Raw genomic sequence first — 21,733 nt, forward strand, 5'->3', positions numbered from 1 at the left:
TCTGAGAGTTTTCCCTATGTTTCTGTGAGCTACCCCATCCATTTAATACATTCATTTTTTGGCTTTACTTAGCCAAAGGGCGTCTTGGTCACATGCAACCACTGAACCCTTACTGAGTATGGCAGTTTGTCTCCAAGAATGCTGCCCTTAATCCCATCCCCCTTTACAGGCATGGTCCATTGCCCCCATCAAAAGGTGGAGGGAATGACACACTCCTTTAAATCAGATCTGGCTTTTGACTGGCCTTCCATATGGCGTTGTGTGCACTCTGCTGGTTCTGGGTCTAGTTTAAGAGGACTGGCAGTGTCCACTTCCTTTTTCTTAGAATGCTCATGCTCGGGAAAGTCAGTTGCTATGTGTGATGTCCAACTGCACTGTGACCTCCATGTTGTGAGGAAACCCAAGTCACACAGAGAGGTTGCAGGTGGAGAGATGCCCAACCAGTGTCCAGCTGTTCCAGTTACACCAGCCCAGCCATCAGACATTGAGTGAAGAAGCCTTCAGGTGACTCTAGCTTCAGTTGCCATATAACTACAACTGCATGAGAGACCCCCAAGTGAAAACTGCTCAGCTGACCTCAGTCAACCTCTAGAACTATGAGCGTTAAGAATGTGTTCCTAGGGCCTCCCTGGTGGCGCAGTGGTTGAGAGTCCGCCTGCCGATGCAGGGGATACGGGTTCGTGCCCCGGTCTGGGAGGATCCCATATGCCGCGGAGCGGCTGGGCCCGTGAGCCATGGCTGCTGAGCCTGCGCATCCGGAGCCTGTGCTCCGCAACGGGAGAGGCCACAACAGTGAGAGGCCCGCGTACCACAAAAAAAAAAAAAAAAAAAAAAAAAAAAAAAAAAAAAAAAAAGAATGTGTTCCTAGGTATAACAAAAGACGTGTACTAGGATGGTCTTAGCAAAACTATCTGTATTAGTTTCCTAGGACTGCTGTAACAAAGTACAACAAACTGGGTGGTTTAAAACAAGAGAATCTATTTTCTCACAGTTCTGGAGGCTAGAAGTTCAAAATCAAGGTGTCAGCAGGGCCATGTTCACTTTAAGACTCTGGGTATGATCATCCTTGTATTTTCTAGCTTCTGGTGGTAGCCTTGATCTCGGACATTCCTTGCCTCACAGCTGCATCACTCTGATCTCTGCCTCTGTCGTTCGGTGGTATTTCCTCTTTGTGAAGTGTCCAGTTTATTACACTTTTAGATTCTGTGGTCAGAGATTCAGACAGGACACGGTAGGGATAGTTTATGTCTGTTCCCCAAAGCCTGGGCCAATTTTCTGGCACTATGAATGGGAGATCCTTTCCTCCACCTTCCAACAATATCCTCCTTAGCTTTTTTTGAGCCCTACTGCAGCTTCCTCAAGGCCTTTTAGGCTTCTGCTAACATTCTCCTGTAGGATCCTCTCCCACCCTTGCTGCTTCACAGAGTCTCAATGCCAGTGCCATATGGTTTACTTTTGTTATGTTATTATGTTGTTTTGTTATGACAGATTCCACTTCCAAGTAACAAAATCTGTTCCACTTACTATTGCCGTGTAATAAATTGTTACTGTTACGATGTAATAAACTTTCCCTCCTACCCCTAGAAGTCAGTGGTAGAAAATTAACAAAGGAAAAGCTACACAAGAGCTGGTAAGCTGTGCTGTTGGAGCCTGTGATAAGTACTGGTAGAAGTATAAACATAGACGTGTAAAACAAAAACAATTTTATTATGCTCACGGGTTCTCTGGATCAGGGTTTGGAAAGGACATGTGGAGAAGGCTTGTCTCTGCTGATGACGTCTGCAGCTTACACTGGGAAACACACAAACCACCTTCCATAAGAACAGAAGGCTGGAAGTTAATCCAGGATTAGGGACTGGAATCTTCTAAAGGCCCATTCACTTACTGGTCCAGCAGTCAGTGCTGGCTGCCAGCTGGGACCTTATCTGGGGCTGCTGATCACAACATCTACACATGGTCTCCTCGAGTGGCTGCTTGGGCTTCCTCAGAGCATGGTGGCTGGGATTCAAGAGTAAGGTATTCCAAGAGGGAACCACCAACTGCATTGCTTCTGTGACCTTTCCTTAGAAGTCACCTAGAGTAACTTATCCTACAAGTCAAAACCCAGCCCAGATTCAAAAAGAGGGAACATAGACACACCTTTAGATGGGAGGGGTATCAATATGCAAATATGATCGTTGTCACTACTCTGTTCAAAATGATATAGTAGCTGCCCACAGACTACAGGCTAAAATCCAAACTCCACAGAATGGCATAAGATCTCCATAATTTATTCCTCCCATAACAGCCAGTACTTTCTTCCACTTTATGATCCCTTAGTTATGAGCTACTTAGAGTTCCCAGAATTCAGTCTTTTGTAGGTCTTTGTGGTTTTGCATATGCTGTTCTCTCTGCTTGAAATGCTTGTCTCCTCTTTCTTGACTCTTCCTTGCCTATTCTTGTGCTTTCTCAAATACTTTTATATGTTACATCTGTTATAGTCAAGTACTAATTTCTTACTCATTGCACTTACTATTGTACAATGCCAAAATGCTAAATATTTTACATGCGTTACATTAATTATTCTCGAACAATCCCATGAAGTAGATTGTTACTTCCATTTTCCAGATAAGAAAAAGTTAGGAAAGGTTATGTAACTTGTTCAATATTAGGCATCTAGTAAGTGGCACATCCAGGAGATAGACCCAGGTTTATTTGATTTCAAAGTCCTTCCAAATAACTACTATCCTATACAGACTAAATTTATAATAATTGTATCAGCAGTTATCTGGCTTTTGGTCTCAGGACAACTTTTTGCTCCTAAACATAATTGAGAATGCTCCAGATATTTTGTTCATGTGGGTTATATTTATTAATATTTACCATATTAAAGATTAGAACCAAAATATAAAACAATATTTTTGTTTAAAAATAAATCTGTTGCATGTTAATATAAATACCGTTGTTTTTTTTTTTTTTTTGCGGTACGTGGGCCTCTCACTGTTGTGGCCTCTCCCGTTGCGGAGCACAGGCTCTGGACGCACAGGCTAAGCGGCCATGGCTCACAGGCCCAGCCGCTCCGCGGCATGCGGGATCCTCCCGGACTGGGGCACGAACCCGTTTCCCCTGCATCGGCAGGCGGACTCTCAACTACTGCACCACCAGGGAAGCCCCTAAATACCGTATTTTGATAAATAACTGTATTTTCTGAAAACAAACAAAAAAGGTAGAGAGAAAAGTGTTATCTTTTGCATTCCTGCAAATCTCTTTATGTCTGGCTAAAAGAAGCCAGCTATATTCTCCTTTCTGCCTCTGAATTCAATTTGATGTGATATGTTGTGCTGGTTGAAGTATGTAAAAACAAATCCAGCCTCCCACAGATTGTAGCTGGAAAAGGACAGAATACTTTAATGGCCTTATCAGATAATTGTGCATACTCTTTTCTGGATAGTACACCAAAACTGGACAGGTGGTGGTTTTTTAAAAGTTAGTTGCAATATGAAATTTGAAATCCTATCTATGAAATTTTTGCACATTTTACGCTTGTAAGAGAATGAGAATAGGAAGATAAATAAATATCTTAGTATTATTATAAAATAACAGTTTGATACTAACACTCCCCTGACATGGTCTGGGGACCGAACATACACACACACACGCACATGTGCATATATAAGATTTAAACTGTATATTATCTGAGGACAAGTTGGCCTCTTTTATCCGTACATCTGTGGTGGTATAGCTGCTTCTTTTTTGTTTTTTTTGAATTTTATTTATTCTTTATACAGCAGGTTCTTATTAGTTACCTATTTTATACATATTAATGTATATAGGTCAGTCCCAAACTCCCAATTCATCACACCACCCCCCAACCCCCACCGCTTTCCCCCCTTGGTGCCCATACTGTTGTTCTCTACATCTGTGTCTCTATTTCTGCCCTGCAAACCGGTTCATCAGTACAGTTGTTTCTTGATGGTGTCACCTTTGGGGCTGGGTGTGCTTGGCTCTGGAATTGACTGTTTGCTGACCTCTCTGGTCCTCCAATCCTTCTTTCAAGCCTTCACACCCTCAGCACCTCTCATGTATAATGCATAAGATCTAATTAATTATCTGTTCAACACATGAATGCCTATATTATATAGAATTTACCTTCCAATTGCACAGTACTAATTTATTTTCCAAATTTTAATAACAGTTACTCCAAGAGCAAACTGGACATTTTTGGTTTATTTAATACCATTGTGTCATTTATTTGAGAAAGAAGTTTGAGTCTTTGCATATTTTATAGTAACAAGCCTGAACTTAATGTTTGGTTTTTTTAAGTAACATTTATTGATTACTTATTATGGGCCTGATACTTTCCTAAGTACTTCACATACCTTATTTATTCCACAGAACAGCTCTATGAGAGATTCTATTATTTTCCTCATTTTACAAGTGAGGAAACTGAGTCACAGAAAGATTGAGTAAATTGTTTAAGGTGACTCAATTGGTAGGTGGTAGGGCTGAGATATGAACACAGATTCTCTTGCTTCTAGAATCCTTGCTCTTAACCACTGCACTACCTCTGTCTATCCTGACTTAAACACATTTTTTTTTTCTTTTTTAAACCACTTACTTTAATATAGGGTCCCACATTCCCTTTTAAATCTAAAATTCTGTTTTTATAGATAACTTTCACTGTAGACCTTTTTATGCCCTTTTATTTCTGTTCATAGAGAAAAATATTAGCAGAAAAATATGTTGGAGAATACAAAAGCTAATAAAATGAATTTGGAATTACTAGCAGTTGAAAAGTCTTTCCTGTACAATTAACACAAACGTTTATCTAGGAATCCCAGGGGAATCAGTTCTGGGGTCTCCCATACTAGCCCCAAATTGGCTTCCCCCATACTAGCCCCAAATTGGCTTCCTGACTTATTCTTTTTTTTTTTTTTTAAATATTTATTTATTTGGCTGTGCCAGGTCTTAGTTGTGGTACGCGGGATCTTTGTTGCCACATGCGGGATCTTTGTTGTGGCATGTGGGATCTTCAGTTGCGCCACGCAGGATCTATAGTTGTGGCATGCAAATACTTAGTTGTGGCATGTGGGATCCAGTTCCCTGACCAGGGATCAAACCCGGGACCCCTGCGTTAAGAGCATGGAGTCTTAGCCACTGGACCACCAGGGAAGTCCCCTGACTCTCATTCTTGATTGCTGGAGGTACACATCTTGATTGCTCCCCCTTCTGAGGCGCTCCTTCCATCACCCTCCCCAACCCACCTCTGCAACTAGGCTAAAGAGAAAGTCCCTCTGGTTCAGTGGTTCTCAAATTTCAGTTGTGTCTGATCCACTCAGACAGCTTGTTAAATCAAATTGTTGGGTCCCAAACCCAAAGTTTCTGATTTAGCAAGTCTGGGGTAAAGCTTAAGAATTCACATTTCTGCTACGAGTCCAGGTGATAGGACCACACTTTGAGAGCTATCCAGAACTACTCCTTTCAACCTCTGCTTCCCAAGACAGGTTTAATGGTGGTTATGAAATGGAGCAGGATCCTACGGTCCTTGCCCCCATGTCCTCAGCCTGCCTTTTGTCTGTGGAAAAACTTTAGCTGAAGAATAAGTTTAATCAGAGAAATGAGAAAACGCAGAAACAAAGGAAAACAGTCAAAGGAGACCGAATAATAATAAGTTAGTCATTAAGCATAGTCAGGGACCTTTAGTTCCTTCTCAAGGGCTATAAATAATATTCTGAGCCATATCCTGTGAGCTGTCTTGTACATACTGAAACCCCCGCCAGGTGGAAGAAGTTGACTACATGATGACCAGACTGTAGCCATGACATAAGCTGCCACAATTCCAAGAATTGGCCTCAAGGAGATGGGAACAAACCCACCCTGGAACTGAAGACTGACTGTACTTAAAACAATCCAGATGTACACTGGTCAGATCACCTCATGATTAACTTCAAGATGACTGTCAGAGCTGACTGTGCTGTTTCTGCATGTAGCCCCCTCCCTCCACCTATAAAAGCTCTTGCTCACTGATTGTCAGTCTGGGGAAGTTGGCCTTTGGACAGGCGTTGCCCCCGGACCCGCTTGCCGACATCCGACATCCAAAATAAAGCAAACTTTCCTTTCCACCAACTTTGCCTCTTCTTTATTTGCTTTTGAGCGGCAAGCAGCCGGATCCCACTTTTGGTTACAATTACATGGTAACTATTCATGTTAATAGTTACAAGGAAACATTAAAGAGATTACATAATGTTACTAGGTCTTGGTCTTAGATGCTAGAGGCTAAAAGAAAGGCCACCCACATTTTCCTTCTCCCCAGGGCAAGGCTAGCCCTTTCCTCCCACATGTAATCCGGGCAGAACTCTAGTTTTCCCTACTGTGTGTGTGGGGGCTGCAAGGATTGAACGAAATTAAACTCTTAAGTGACATCTCAATAAAAGATGACTAGTTTAACTTCATTCCCCATCACATCGCTAGTCCGCCAACCACCCAGATAAGAGGATCACATCCTTCCGGCTCATTAAGAGGCGGGGTGAGGAGAGAGAGGCAACGGCGCCTGCGCAGCTCACAACGAGGCTCCAGGTGGTGTCTTCCCTGCACCTCCCCGACCAGGTGAACCACTCCGGAGCAGAGGGAGGAGACCGAGCAGAGTGTGGGCGCCTGCTTCCGGCCACGTGGTTATGCTCACGGCCAATGGAAAAGCTTGACGTCACCCTCGCTTCCTCACCCTGGCAACGGGTGGGTGACTACTTCCGGTGCTGTGAGGGCTCGGGGCTGACGCGGGTGAGTGTCTCTCTTTCTCACGCTGTCCGCACCCTTGCCGCCGACGTGCGCTGCCTCTGTCCGGGCGCCGCGCTCTCGCTGGGACGTCCTTTCCGGGGCCGGGTGCGGGCGGCGCGCAGGATGCCCCTTGCTGGGGGCGGTGGTGGAGGAAGGGACTCGGGACGTCCCTCGTCCCCGAGTCTCGGTCGCGCGTGGGGCCCGCGTCGGCCCCCTCCCAGCGGCTGCAGCTTGGTGGCTTCATTCCCTCTCCGGGGAAGGGACTGTCTGTGTGTGGGGAGGGAGTCCTTGCAGTCCTTCACCCACTTTGCAGTCTCGGGCTGCGGTTTCTCCGAGTTCGAGGCTCGTAGAGACCCGAGGGTGTGCGCCCTGGTCCTGCGTGGCAGATGGGGGAAAGCAGCCCTGTAGTGTAATAGAGGCCTGGTTAGAGTCCCGCAGAACGTTAGCATTTACTGCTCAGGTGGAGAAGGAAGAGGAAAGGACCAAGAAGATGGAAAAGGAGCAACTGGAGAGGAGGGTGGAAAACAGGAACTGGAGGTGCCCTGAAAATAGAGGGCATCGTGTTTCCGGAAGGAGGGAGTTCAACTTGATTCGCCTCTGTAGGGGAGGGGAATGAAAGGTATTTTGGGGACCACGTGACTGAGATCATTGTATACTAAGCTAAAGAATTTTCAGACACTTGGGAGTTTAGTAATTTGCTTTTTTGTTTAAATAAAGCTTTGCCGCCACTTATACAAAGCAGTGCATACTTACTAAAGAATATCTGGAAAATGTAGAAATATTTAAAAAGAGATCATCTGTGGTTCCACCAGCCCCAGCCCAACATTTTGATCTCTTTCTTTCTACTTTTTTTTTCTTTTGGCTGCGCTGTGTGCCTTGTGGGATCTTAGTTCCCCGACTAGGGATTGAACCTGGGCCCTTGGCAGTGAGAGCACTGGGAGTCCTAACCACCGGACTGCCAGGGAATTCCCTACATTAAAAAAAATAGCATATTCTTTTTTTTTTTTTTTTTTTTTTTGCGGTTCGCGGGCCTCTCACTGTTGCGGTCTCTCCCGTTGCGGAGCACAGGCTCCGGACGCGCAGGCTCAGCAGCCATGGCTCACGGGCCCAGCCGCTCTGCGGCATGTGGGATCTTCCCGGGCCGGGGCACGAACCCGTTTCCCCTGCATCGGCAGGCGGACTCGCAACCACTGCGCCACCAGGGAAGCCCAAAAATAGCATATTCTTAACCTACTTAGGATCATAGTGTATGTGTATAAAATGTGATTTTAACTAAAAAGCATGTTTTATACATTGTGTCTATTACATGGATTTTTTTGAGATATAATTCATAAAATTCCACCGTTTTAAATTTAAATTTCAGTGGTTTTTAGTATATTCACAACGTTGTGCACCCATCATCACTATCTAATTCCACAAGTTTTTCATCACCTCCAAAAGAAACTCTGTACCGTTATAGTTACTCGCCATTGATCTCCCCTCCCCTTGTTCCCCCAGCCCCTGGCAACCACTAATCTACTTTGTGTCTATGGATTTTCCTATTCTGGATACTTCATGTAAGTGGAATCATATAATATGTGGCTTTTTGTTGTCTGCTTTCTTTCACTTAGCATAATGTTTTCAAGGTACATCCATGTGGTATTATGAATCAGTACGTCACTCCTTTTTATGGCTGAATAAGATTCCATTATATAACTATGCCACGTTTTGTTTATCCATCATCAGTTGATAGACATTTGGATTGTTTCCACTTTTTGACTATTATGAATAATTCTGCTATAAACATCCATGTACAAGTTTTTGTGTGGACGTATGTTTTCAGTTTTCTTAGATGTATACCTAGGAGTGGAATTGCTGGGTCATGTGGTAACTGTTTAACTTTTTGAGGTACTGCCAGGTGTTTTCCAAAGTGGCCTGCACAAGCAAGATATGAGGGTTCTGATTCCTCCATATCCTTGCTAACACTTACTGTCTGTCTTTTTGATTATAGCCATTCCATTGGTTGTGGAATGGTATCTTGTGGTTTTGATTTGCATTTCCCTGATGTCTGATAATGTTGAGTATCTTTTCTCTGTGCTTATCGGCCCTTTGTATATCTTTTTTTTTTTTTTTTTTTTTTTTTTAAAATTCGTTTTTAATCTTATTTATTTTTGGCTGTGTTGGGTTTTTGTTGCTGCACGTGGGCTTTCTCTAGTTGCGGCGAGTGGGGGCTACTCTTCATTGCAGTGCACGGGCTTCTCATTTTGGTGGCTTCTCTTGTTGCGGAGCACGGGCTCCAGAGCACAGGCTCAGTAGTTGTGGTGCATGGGGTTAGTTGCTCCGCAGCATATGTGGGATCTTCCCAGACCAGGGCTCGAACCTGTGTCCCCTGCATTGGCAGGCGGATTCTTAACCACTGGGCCACCAGGGAAGTCCCCCTTTGTATATCTTTGGAGGAATGTCCGTTCAATTCCTTTGCCCATTTTTATTTTTATTTATTTATTTATTTATTTATTTATTTTGGTGGTACGCGGGCCTCTCGCTGCTGTGGCCTCTCCCGTTGCGGAGCACAGGCTCCGGACGCGCAGGCTCAGCGGCCATGGCTCACGGGCCCAGCCGCTCCGCGGCATGTGGGATCTTCCTGGACCGGGGCACGAACCCGTGTCCCCTGCATCGGCAGGCGGACTCTCAACCACTGCGCCACCAGGGAAGCCCTCCTTTGCCCATTTTTAAATTGCATTAAAATTTTTTTAAAGAAATTTTAAAGTTGTATGAGTTCTTTATATAGTCTGGACACAAGTCCCTTATCAGATTGCAATATTTCTTCCATTTTTTCCCATCTTGTGGGGTGTCTTTTCACTTTCTTGAAGGGTGTCCTTTGAAGTACAAAAGTTTAAAATTTTGGTGAAGTCCAATTTATCTGGTTTTTTTTTGTTTGTTTGTTTTTTTGGTTGTTTGTGCTTTTGGTGTCATATGTAAAACCACTGCCAAGTCCAAGATTATGATTTACTCCTATGTTTTCTTTTCCCTAAGAGTTTTATATAGTTTTAGCTCTTACATTTAGGGCTTGATTTATGTAGAGTTAATTTTTGTATATGGTGTGCAGTAGGAGTCCAACTTTATTCTTTTGCATGTGGCTGTCCAGTTTTCCCAGCACCATTTGTTGAAAAGACTGTCCTTTTTCCATTGAATGGCCTTGGCACCCTTTTCAAAAACCAGTTGATCGTAAACACATAGATTATCGTTTTCTTAACTATTTCTCTGTGTTGGGTATTTAAGTCGCTCCCAGATTTTTGTTTTTCTAAATTATCCTATGTTAAACACAGCATAAAAGGCATAAAACCTTTTCTGTATTTAAAATTATTTTGGTAGAAAATGTTCTCAGAAGTGGAATTACTGGGTCAAAGATGAAATAAGTATGTTTTGGAGCTCATTTAATGAGGCATTAAACCTTCAGTCTCATGATGTTAAGAGCAACAAAATGCTTCTTTATTCATCAGTTGCTATAGCTTAAGGGCTGGATTTCTCTAAAAGCCTTTCTCTGTAAGATGAATGGATTCCATGACTTCCTTCCTCCTTCAACTGCTTCTAAAAGACTAAGTAAATCTACAGTGAAAAACTTCAACACCAGAGGCAAACAGGACATGTGGTAGTGTTCTAAATGGCTTAAAGGAAAAAAAAAAATAGTGTCATCACATGCAGTAGGAAAATGAAACAATCTTTGAGAGAAATAGGGTCAAGATTTAGACCTTAAATCAGTGCCATAAAAGTCCCTGAAGCAAAAAAAGTGTTTTATTCTGAGTTTCTCTTCTGCCCTTGATAATCAAGTTAATTTACATTCATCTTGGTCCCAGAGACAGAGAACTTAAATCTTCTCTTTTTAGTAAATAGTACCCACTTAAAAAAAAAATTCAAATATGAGATGTTATTAGGAGAAAATCAAGTTTCCCTTTCATCCTTGCCCCGCCTCTTCTCCAGGCTCCCAGTACTCTTTAGAGGAATCCATGGTACTATTATTTGCATCTATATAGACTAGTTCATATATAGAGTATCTCTGGGGAGCGGGTATATACAAAATTATATATTTTAAGCCTCTTGGTACTTTCTGACACATTCCTTTTCAAAATGGGTACATCAGTTTATGATGGCAATACAGTGCTAATTAGATTTCTTTCTTCTTTTTTCTTGTATTTCTTTGAATATTCTTTCTTTAATATTGGATATCCAGTTGATATTTCCTTTTTTATGTATTGCCTGCTCATGTCTTTTGGCATGCTGTTTGTCTTGATTAGCATTGTCCTTTATGAGATTTATTTTGGCAGCCTTTTGTAGATGGTTGTTTTACGACAGCCTGGATTTGGGGAGAAAAGTTAATATGCTTTTTGTAATGCTTATGCTAAGAGGTATGTGAGCTGAACAAGGGTCAAGGCAGTAGGGAGAAGGAAGTTAAATGCTTGAGAAGAAATCTATAGGATTTGGAAACTGGGCGCAGTCCAAGATGACTACAAGGTGAGTTAGAAAAGGATGGTATATATTTGATGTCAATCTTTGGTCATGATTTATTTTTTTACTCCTTAGTCTTAACTGTAGGGATCAAATACTAATTTTATTTATTTTTTAATTAGGATTATCTGGGGTTTGTGTGGCCCTAGAAGTTCAAGATCCAGAAAAACAAAACCAAAAAGGACCTCTTGGGCCAGTATTTTTTTTTTTAATTAATTAATTAATTAATTTATGGCTGTGTTGGGTCTTTGTTGCTGCACGTGGGCTTTCTCTAGTTGTGGTGAGCGGGGCCTACTCTTCATTGTGGTGCGCGGGCTTCTCATTGTCGTGGCTGCTCTTGTTGTGGAGCACGGGCTCTAGGCGCACAGGCTTCAGTAATTGTGGCATGTGGGCTCAGTAGTTGTGGCTTGCGGGCTCTAGAGCACAGGCTCAGTAGTTGTGGCACACGGGCTTAGTTGCTCCGTGGCATGTGGGATTTTCCCAGGCCAGGGCTCGAACCCGTGTCCCTTGCATTGGCAGGCAGATTCTTAACCTCTGCACCACCAGGGAAGCCCTGGCCAGTATTGTTGATTGGCCATGTTTTTGTCTGTTCCTTCTGTAGGTTGGATGAGTGTTGAGAACCTTCAGAATATGGCATTTCTCCTCTTAGTGAAGGTTTGAAGTGGGATCCCATAGGCTTGCCCTATTTTGGGACTTGGACTTGGCTAGTTACCTGTGTTCTCATAATTAAATAAATGTATAAAAAAGCTTTTTTTTTTTTTGTAAGCAATGCATTCAAATTGTTCAAAATCAAAAGGTACACAATGGTGAACAGTGAAATTTCCACCCCTCCTCTGTCCACCAGTCACCCAAATCTTCTGGTAACCACTATTATGCTAGTTTTTGATATATTCTTCCAAATTGTGCTTTGCATATATATATTTAACTGTATTTTTTTCTCCCCTCCCTCAGTATATGGTACTGCATATACTTCTGTACCATGTCTTTTTTACTTGCTAAAATGTCTTCAAGACTGGTCATTTCATATTTGTATATCAAGAACGTTCTCATTTTTTCCAAGAGCTGCATTTATTTTTAAGCACTTCCATCAAGACATATTGTTGGTCCATATCTTTCCCATTACAGAGTCTTTCAGTGTGTATTTATAATTTTGGTTTATTTTGCCCAATTGTCCATGTTGAGTTGCTGCTACTAGCAATGTATGAGAACTCTTGGTTCCCTATATCCTCAAAACATGGTGTTATCTTACTTTTTTTTTGTTTGCTAGTCCAATGATATGTGAGTGTAGTTTTATTTTGCATTTTTCTTCTGAGTGAGGTTTAGCATCTTTTTTTTAATATAAACTTATTTATTTTATTTTTGGCTGCGTTGGGTGTTCGTTGCTGCGCGCGGGCTTTCTCTACTTGTGGCGAGCGGGGGCTACTTTTCGTTGCGGTGCGCGGACTTCTCATTGCGGTGGCTTCTCTTGTTGCGGAGCACGGGCTCTAGGCACGTGGGCTTCAGTAGTTGTGGCACACAGGCTCAGTAGTTGTGGCTCGCGGGCTCTAGAGTGCAGGCTCAGTAGCTGTGGCGCATGGGCTTAGTTGCTCCGCGGCATGTGGGATCTTCCTGGACCAGGGCTCAAACCCGTGTCCCCTGCATTGGCAGGCGGATTCTCAACCACTGTGCCACCAGGGAAGCCTGGTTTAGCATCTTTTGATCTGTTAGACTGTTACATAATTTTTCTGTAAACTGGGATTTGCCCACTTCCCCCACCCCCTCTTTTGTCTTTTCTTTTTTGAGACATTTGTTGGAATTCTGTTAGGAAGGTCAGACTTTTAATGGGTTCTGAGTTAAACAAAAACTGATGTTGGAGTAGAAATTGCTTCATTTCTAATTGAATTAAAAATATTCCAGTAACCATTGGGAGCTGGAGGCCAGAGTTGTACATTGGATAGCCTGTCTACTTGAGTTCCTTTCCCAGTCCAGCAGAACTTTGGGGCCAGCATTTTTGGAGGAGTTTATTGAGATGACATGGTTTGCTAAATAAAAAATTTCAGATAGTCTCTGAGGGATGGTAGATTGCTCAAGAAATTGCATATTGATTCATCTTCCACATTTTATTTTTTTCAGACAAGCTTGAGAAGCAGTGTTTTTAAATCTCTCACATATATTGGGTGCCTATTACATCAAACCTTATTCATTATAAAATGTAGATGTTCTAACTTGTTATTCATGAAAAAAAATGCATCTGATGACAGTGAGTCAGAGTAAGTTTTATAGCTCATACTGCTTGGATATGGTTTCATTTGAACTGAAGCTTTGAATTTTCCAAAGCCTGAGTTTTCACACAACTATGTTTGTGGGACAAGTAGGCCCAAGCTCATTTCATGGCTAGGCCAGACCTCATGGCAGGTATAGACTGGCAGATGAACTGCTAATCATTTAAATTGACTTCGTCAACCGACACAGGGATAAATAGTAACCTATCTCAGAGAAATAACCAAAGTCAAATAAAGGTAATTGATGCAGATCCTTGTGAAGTTGTTGGAAGAAAATCCATCCTCAGGGTGAGAGCTACCACCTAAAACAAAAACAAAAACAGGCATTGTAATCCACTGTTATTTAATTAACCTCAGCACTCTTTTGTAATCAAAATTTATGAATATATGTAAACATTTTAATACAACAGCATATATATGTGATTTAAAATTATTTGTCCTTTAAATGAAATGACATATAATAAAAATTAAATGAACTCTTTTTAACCAGGAATTAAAGGAAGTTAAAATACCATATTGCAGTGCTTCACAGACCATTTCTGGTGTGAAGGACCAACTTAAAAATTGTTTTCAATCCTTTGTTGACCATTTCTTTTGTAAAATGAAAAAAACAAAATAAAAAACCACGAAACCTCAAAACAAAACAGAGATATGGAACTGTGAATGAAAGGTAAAAGTAAAAGCTTATATTTTTATTAGATGTAGCAGATAAAATTGTTTCAAAAATATAGTTATAAACAAAACATGAGGAAATAGAAAAGAATTACAAAAACTGTACACATTGTTTATTGAAAATGTGCACGTAGGGGCTTCCCTGGTGGCGCAGTGGTTGAGAGTCCGCCTGCCGATGCAAGGGACACGGGTTCGTGCCCCGGTCCGGGAAGATCCCACATGCCGCGGAGCGGCTGGGCCAGTGAGCCATGGCCGCTGAGCCTGCGTGTCTGGAGCCTGTGCTCCGCAACGGGAGAGGCCACAGCAGTGAGAGGCCCGCGTACCACAAAAAAATAAATAAATAAATAAAAGAAAATGTGCACGTAGATGTAGAGAAGAGACATGTGGACATAGGTGGGGAAGGGGAGGGTGGGATGAATTGAGAGACTGGGTTTGACATGAACACACGACCACGTGTAAAATAGACAGCTCGTGGGAACCTGCTGTATAGCACAGGGAGCTCAGCTCAGTGCTCTGTGACGACCTAGATTCGTGGGATGGGGGGTGGGATGGGGGGTGGGGTGGGAGGGAGGTCCAAGAGGGAGGGGATATAGGTATACATATAGCTGATTCACTTAACTGTACAGCAGAAACTAACACAGCATTGTGAAGCAATTTTACTCCAATAAAAAGAAATAAGGCAATTAGTATGTGAATAAAATAATAGTCTCTTGCAGACTGGTAACAAGCAGTGGTCTGCGGACCACACTTTGAGTAACACTTTGAGTTCTTTTGGACTAGTTGGCTAAGTCACTGTTTATGTTACTATTTATGTTTTCTATTAGAAAAGACTTGTGCTTCTCCTTCCCCACTTCTCAATTTAGAATAAGGTATATATTTTTACCTAACAGTGTGAATCTAGGTGTTTAAGTAGTTTCTACCACATGACTCTGGGATTTTCTTCAAATCTCTGTCGAGTTTTTTTTTTTTTTTTTTTTTTTTGCGGTACGTGGGCCTCTTACCGCTGTGGCCTCTCCCGCTGTGGAGCACAGGCTCCGGATGCGCGGGCTCAGTGGCCATGGCTCATGGGCCCAGCCGCTCCACGGCGTGTGGGATCTTCCCGGACCAGGGCACGAACCCGTGTCTCCTGCATCGGCAGGCGGACTCTCAACCACTGCACCACCAGGGAAGCCCTCTGTTGAGTTTTAAATGATCCACGTTTCCCCAGTCTGAAGTGTGTTCTGCCATCGTTATTGTTATTAAGCCAAGATTGCTAGAAGCTTGTGAATTTGTGAGAAAAATTGGAAACTTTGTGGTTTAAGTTGCTTGTAATTTGTTTTATTAAGTTTTGTATTTTATCATTTATCTTTTGAGAACCTCAGAAATAACGCTTTCATGAAAATTAACAAGTATATGCGCAAGTGTCATTTTAATTTCTTGGTTTAGTCATATAATTTTGTTAGCATTTGTCATTTTTTAAATGAATTTATTTAATGAATTTATTTATTTTTGGCTATGTTGGATCTTTGTTGCTGTGCGTGGGCTTTCTCTAGTTGCAGTGAGCGGGGGCTACTCCTGGTTGATATACAAAGGCTTCCATTGTGGTGGCTTCTCTCATTGCGGTGGCTTCTCTCATTGCAGAGCACGGGCTCTAGGCTCAAAGGCTTCAGTAGTTGTGGCACATGGGCTTCAGCAGTTGTGGCTCGCGGGCTCTAGAGCGCAGGCTCAGTAGTTGTGGTGCACAGGCTTACTTGCTCCGCGGCATATGGGATCTTCCCAGACCAGGGATTGAACCCGTGTCCCCTTCATTGGCAGGCAGATTCTTAACCAGTGTGCCACCAGGGAAGTCCCATCATTTGTCTTTTGATTGAGCTGTGAAGTATTACACTGTTTTTCTTAAGAGGTTCTTCACAGGCAGGTGTAATTCTGTATGTTGCTTCATTTCTTTAAGCAAGCAGCAATCTATAGCTCTTAAATGTTCTCACCACACGCAAAAAATTGTAATTATGTTAGGTAATGGATGTGTTAACTAACCTTGTTGTGGCAATCATTTTGCAGTATATACATGTATCAACTCATCATGTTGTACACCTTAAACTTATACAGTGGTGTATGTCAATTATATCTCAATAAACCTGGAGAAAAAAATAAGCAGCAATCTAGGCTTTATATCAAGGCTCAGTGATGTTGCCAGCACTGCCTGTGGTTCTAGAATGTCCCAGAGGTTATTAGCATTTGGTTTGGAGGGAGAAGAAAGTGGTATTTAAGTTATGTTGTGGTTTTCTTCAATGTAGATAAAATGAAAGATAAAATATCTTTGGACTCAATATGAAGTCTTTTTACAACAGTTCTTTTGTTTATGTGACTTCAAGCAAGTGCTGTCAGTGGACAGAAAGATTTAAATTCTAACCTTTGTATATTCTTTGTATTACCCAGTGAAATAACTTTAAAATTAGGTTTTTAATTTTTTTTTGAAAGTTATCTGTGCACAAATTTGTATGTTAACGTGTGTGTTAGTGGAAAGAAATGCAAACCCTCTTTGCCTGTTTTCCTTTAGAGTAATTCCTCTCCTGCAGTTACTTTTGGATGGAAGTATGCTCTTTTCCCAGTAGAAGATGGTGATCTTGGAGAATGACCATGGAGAAGGGGATGAGTTCTGGAGAAGGACTACCTTCCAGATCATCTCAGGTTTCGGCTGTTAAAATAACAGCTAAAGAGTTGGAAACAAAGCAGCCCCATAAAGAGAAGCGAGGGGGCTTTGTGTTGGTGCATGCAGGTAAGCTCTAAGTGGGTGAGTTGGAAGATGAAAATAATGTTTTTTTCCCTTGCCTTGAAGTACACCAGGAATTGAATTTCATATCTGAAGGAGGCAAACTGCCAGGGGAGCTGGAACCAAAGAGGTTGACTTCGATAGAGTGAGGGCCTCCCCCTAGCTCCCCACTTAGAAGATCTTATAATGACGACTCTTCCTTTGTCTCCTTCACTCGCCTACTCTGTTATTTACTTTTACCCCCTATTTAGGTATCGTTAAAACCAGACACAGTAATTGTTTAAACTCTGGTTTGTGTTTTTAAAAATAATGCTGCTGAAAAAATTTTATTGACTCCATTTTTGACTTTGTCCATCTTAGAGTATAATTTACACAGTCTTAGAGCTAGTTTGCCTTTTTAATATTATAAAAGAGGAACCTTAAAACCAGAGAGATTAAGTGGCTTCAGCCCCATGGCTAGTTCGTACAAGAGCGAGGCTGAGACATCCTGAAGTGAGCCCTTAAGTCCCAGTCTAGTGCTCTTGGCACTTCATCAGCCTGTAATGTCTACTTCAGAGTACCTTGAAGACAGACACAGTGAGTTCAACCCCTGAGTCCCCATCATCGAAGCCTCTAGGGTTTCTAAGCACTGCAGCCCTACGTAGGTCTTTTTTTTTCCCCCCTTTTTCTTTAGTCATTTTTATTTGCCTGCATTTAGCGTCCAAAGTTCATGACCTCTGTGAAGGAAGAAGGAATGGCTGGGTCTCCTTTTAACTTTCCTCAGACAGTCAAGCAGGATGGCAGCAAGATTAGCTTTGATATGGGGTGAGGGGTGGAATTGTTTCTTCTTGTCAAACTGGTGTTCTTTCTGGTCATTAACTTTTGGCTATATCTAAACTGCACAGACAACTCGGGAAGCCTTATAGAATCGAATCCAGAAGAATCTAAAAACAAAACAAAAGCCAGGTTCAATTTCCTTTTCTTTCAAATGATTTTTCAAAGAAGTGAGGTAAATTTGTAGAAATAACTCAGATTCCTAGTCCAGTGTTCTTTCTACTACACCATGGTGGTGGTGCATCTTTCATAGCACCCAGTGAGTTATTTCATTCAGAATGAGTTTTTGAAAAATGTCCAAGAAAGGCCTGAGATGTGTAAAAGCAGCAACATGGAGCTTTTGATTAGTTGGAAAGGTTTGCCTTCTATGACAGTCATTGTGGCCTCCCCACTGTCTCAGACACACACCTGATGGCAGTGGCTCTTAGACAAAGTTGGTGCTGGGGGCCAGCAGTAATAGGAGGAAATCTGGGTTACGACTGGAAATTGTATGGATGAAGGGTGACCTTCCCCTTCTAAATTATTAGAAGTTCAGATAGAGTGATTGATCATGCAGCATTATATATCTTGTACATTTAAGGGACAAAATTTCAATTCCAGTGTAGAGATTTTAAAAGTGTTTTTTTTTTTTAGCACTAAAGGAAACTTGCCCATGTTTTAGTCATTTGAGTAGTAGATTCTTGCTTTTCCCCAGATCTGTATACTACCTATGTTTTACCTAATATTAAAAAAGATAAACACTTTTTAACCTTAACATTTTAAAGATGAAACTTATCTTTAATTAAGTGGAATGTCGGTATCACGTACATGAAGAGAAAATAATTTAAACACAGTGCAGAAAAACCCCAGTGTGATTAAATTTTAGTTAGGTTCTGTTGCTTGTCAGCTGCTTAGATCCTAAGCTTACCTTTCCTTTGTTAAGTAGAGGAATTAGCAAATGTTAATCAGGTATTAAAGATCTCCTGGAGTCATGCTGAGATGGTTTCCCTATTCTAAGTAAAGGATTGATATGTTAATGCTATTAGCATAGATAACTAATGCTATTAGTTATCTATTTGGCTATAGTATCCCATGTTTTGGGAAACACTGCTGAAAGTTTGGGGCCTGCTAAGAAAACAGACCTGGGATCATTTATTAGAGAACCATGAAGAGAGTTCTGTTAAATATTGGCGCAGGTTCTATGAAGTTTCAGAGTTTGCTTGAGAAATGGGACTAGCATTTGCGTGTATTATGGATTCGTGTTGTTTGGGCATCTTTTCTGTTCTCTTGGGTTCCTTAACCATAGCTTCTTGGGCTAGTTTTTTCTCTGCCCCGATGAAAGGTGGGTTAAGTTCGTGTCATAGTCTGCAGTCTCACAGGAGAAGCCCTGAGGCTTAGAGATGTAGTTCTTTTTTTTTTTTTTTTAACTCTTTACTGGAGTATAATTGCTTTACAATGGTGTGTTAGTTTCTGCTTTATAACAAAGTGAATCAGCTATACAGAGATGTAGTTCTTTAACCTTCCCTACTTTGGGGCCCAGCAGGGGGCTGGGATGGGGGGCTGAGGGGGAGGTTCAGAAAAAATTAAAGAACTTTGATTAAGGGCTCTTGTCTTGGTTTCTTTCTTGTTTAGGTTATTCTTAAATCCCTAACTAAGCAAGTATTACTCCTTTTAGGGAAACAAATTTCAGAACCATTCTCTTGAGGAAGTTGCTGGGTGTTCGATTAAGAGACAGGGACCACCAGGATTTCTAATAGGCAGTTGTGAATATACTATCACTGAGATTTCAGAGACACCCTGAGCTACATTCCAGGGGTGAGCGGATGGAAAAGTTTGGGTAGGAATGGTGGTATTGGTGGTGGTTGTTGACAGGTGAGATATAACACCCCTCAACTTCAAGTATTATTCAGAAACTACCTAGTTTTCTGAAGTCACTCTTAAGAATTCTGGCAGGGACTTTCCAAAGGTCAACAGAGAGGAACTTAGAGGGACTCTGTCCTTGACACTGCCTGGGTTATCAGCTCCAGCTAAAAAACTCCTAACTTTGGAGAAGTTTTCAAAAGGAGAGGTGACCTTGGCGAAGCTGCTCTGGGGACATAAGCTATTTCTGGTGCCTCTAGTAGGAAAATAACTTTTGAAAGAGGCGATAAGGCATGGTATGAAAAAGGCTTATGGTGCAGAAAGAAGCTGTTAGATTTTTAAGACTCCATGCACTTAGGACAATAGTTTTATTGTCACTAGGAGAGCATCAGTTTATATGAGCTATTTATATAATATAAGATATCTCTGATATCTTAATGACAGTTAACAATTGACTGTTTTTTTTTTCACTACAGGTGCAGGTTATCATTCTGAATCCAAAGCCAAGGAATATAAACACGTATGCAAACGAGCTTGTCAAAAGGTATGAAGAGAATGTATTCTGTTTGAGTGGAACAGTTTAGTTTTGACCAAAAGCAGCTTTACCTTGAAATTCAAAATTTTAAGGTTTGATTTATCAGGCAGTCTTTGGTTTGGGCCACAAAGTAATTTTGCTCATATTTGTGGGGTCTTTTTTTGTTTTGTTTTGTGTTTTTTATTCTCCAAATCATGTTTAGATCTTTTCCTTCCTTTCCCAGATCAGAGTCTGTATTTTTGGAATTGTGGGCACATAATCATATATCTTTTAATCTTTGAAACGGTACTGAGCTCTATAGAAGGGGTAGGGAAAACAGCTCAAAGGCAGCCAATGTGTCTTTCTATGAAGGGAAGAAAAAAAATAATAAAAAATTAAAATGGGTGTTCTTCTTAGGGAGATTATCCTGTACTTTTTCCTTCTGTTTTTCCATCACGTAATTTTTATCATAGCAAATTCATTGTCATTCCTGAGTTTAACTTTGCCCTTGTACTCAGTTGTGCTTTTTTTTTCATCTTTGTTTTTTGAGGTTTTGCTAAATTGTTGAATACTTAATGTGGAGGCAGGAATGGACTCAGAAGAAATATTGTTTGTTTTTATTTTGATCCTGACTGTATACTCTTGTAGGCAAACCTTCCATTACTTTTTATGCAAATAGAATGTTAATTGGACATTGCATATCAAGTAAATTGGGGTCTCTCAGCTCTTTTCATTTATATTTACATACCATTTAAAGAAGATTATACTTTATTAGCGATCCAAGATTTTTCTTATGAATGAAATCTCATAAATGAATAAGAATATTTGGTTACAAGGATTTCATTTTTAAAAAAAATTTATAAAGGTAAATATTCTTTAAGCTATTTTATATTACTTTATCTTATTTTTCAAAGTGTGAAATCCTTTTTGTTATCTGAGAAGAAATGGTTTTATAGGAATATAGTTCTGTATATAATACATTTAGGGTGTGTAACCAGCCTCCTTAATTTATACAACAAATGAACTTCTTAAAAGTTTCATGAGGAATACAGTGCTTAGTTTTTGATCTTTGTTGACTAAATCGGAGCTTCAATTATTCATTTAAAAATCAGTCTTCCTTCTCTTTCTTTCCTGTCTTAATTTATACCTAAGAAGCAAGGTGATTTTAGTGACCTTTGCTCGCTATAGATTATATTACAAAAGAATATGATATGTTTATCTCCATGTAGAATATCTTATAGAATCAAAAATGCTTTTGTCAAATGTATGTTCCATCTAAGGATTCTGAAATGCCTCTGTGACTGAGAGTAACTACTTTTTATAGTTAGGGGTAGAGAGAGTAGTAATGGTGGGATGAGAAATTGTTAGATTAGTCTGTATAAAATATGAATTCAAATTTCAAAATGGAATTCGTATAATTTCTATGGCTCTGTGAATTGCCCTGTGATGAATGAAGCCCTTTCACTTACTAAATTCCTTGCACTTTGTATTTAGTGGCTAAATTTATTCATTGTCTTAATTTGAATAATAATAAGTGAGCTGTATTATAAATTATCCTGAATAATTGCTTATTTTAAATCTAAGTCGTTTATGTCTTGAGGTATGGAATGGAACTCTAGTGATCAATTTTTATTAACTGTAAATGTCTCC

The 21,733-nt window shown here is 40.8% G+C and overlaps 1 protein-coding gene across 1 annotated transcript in view; it reads left to right on the forward strand.

Moving 5' to 3' along the window:
- TASP1 (taspase 1) overlaps nt 1–21,733 on the forward strand; it is a 297,011-nt gene that overhangs the window by 48,824 nt on the left and 226,454 nt on the right. Inside the window, exons 2-3 of the mRNA XM_079719460.1 lie at nt 16,705–16,923; nt 20,046–20,113. Coding sequence (XP_079575586.1) covers nt 16,779–16,923; nt 20,046–20,113 — 213 coding nt within the window. The 5' untranslated portion in view covers nt 16,705–16,778. The remainder of the gene's footprint in view (nt 1–16,704; nt 16,924–20,045; nt 20,114–21,733) is intronic.

This window comes from Hyperoodon ampullatus (genome assembly GCF_949752795.1).
Source record: "Hyperoodon ampullatus genome assembly, chromosome: 14".
Taxonomy (NCBI): domain Eukaryota; kingdom Metazoa; phylum Chordata; class Mammalia; order Artiodactyla; family Ziphiidae; genus Hyperoodon; species Hyperoodon ampullatus.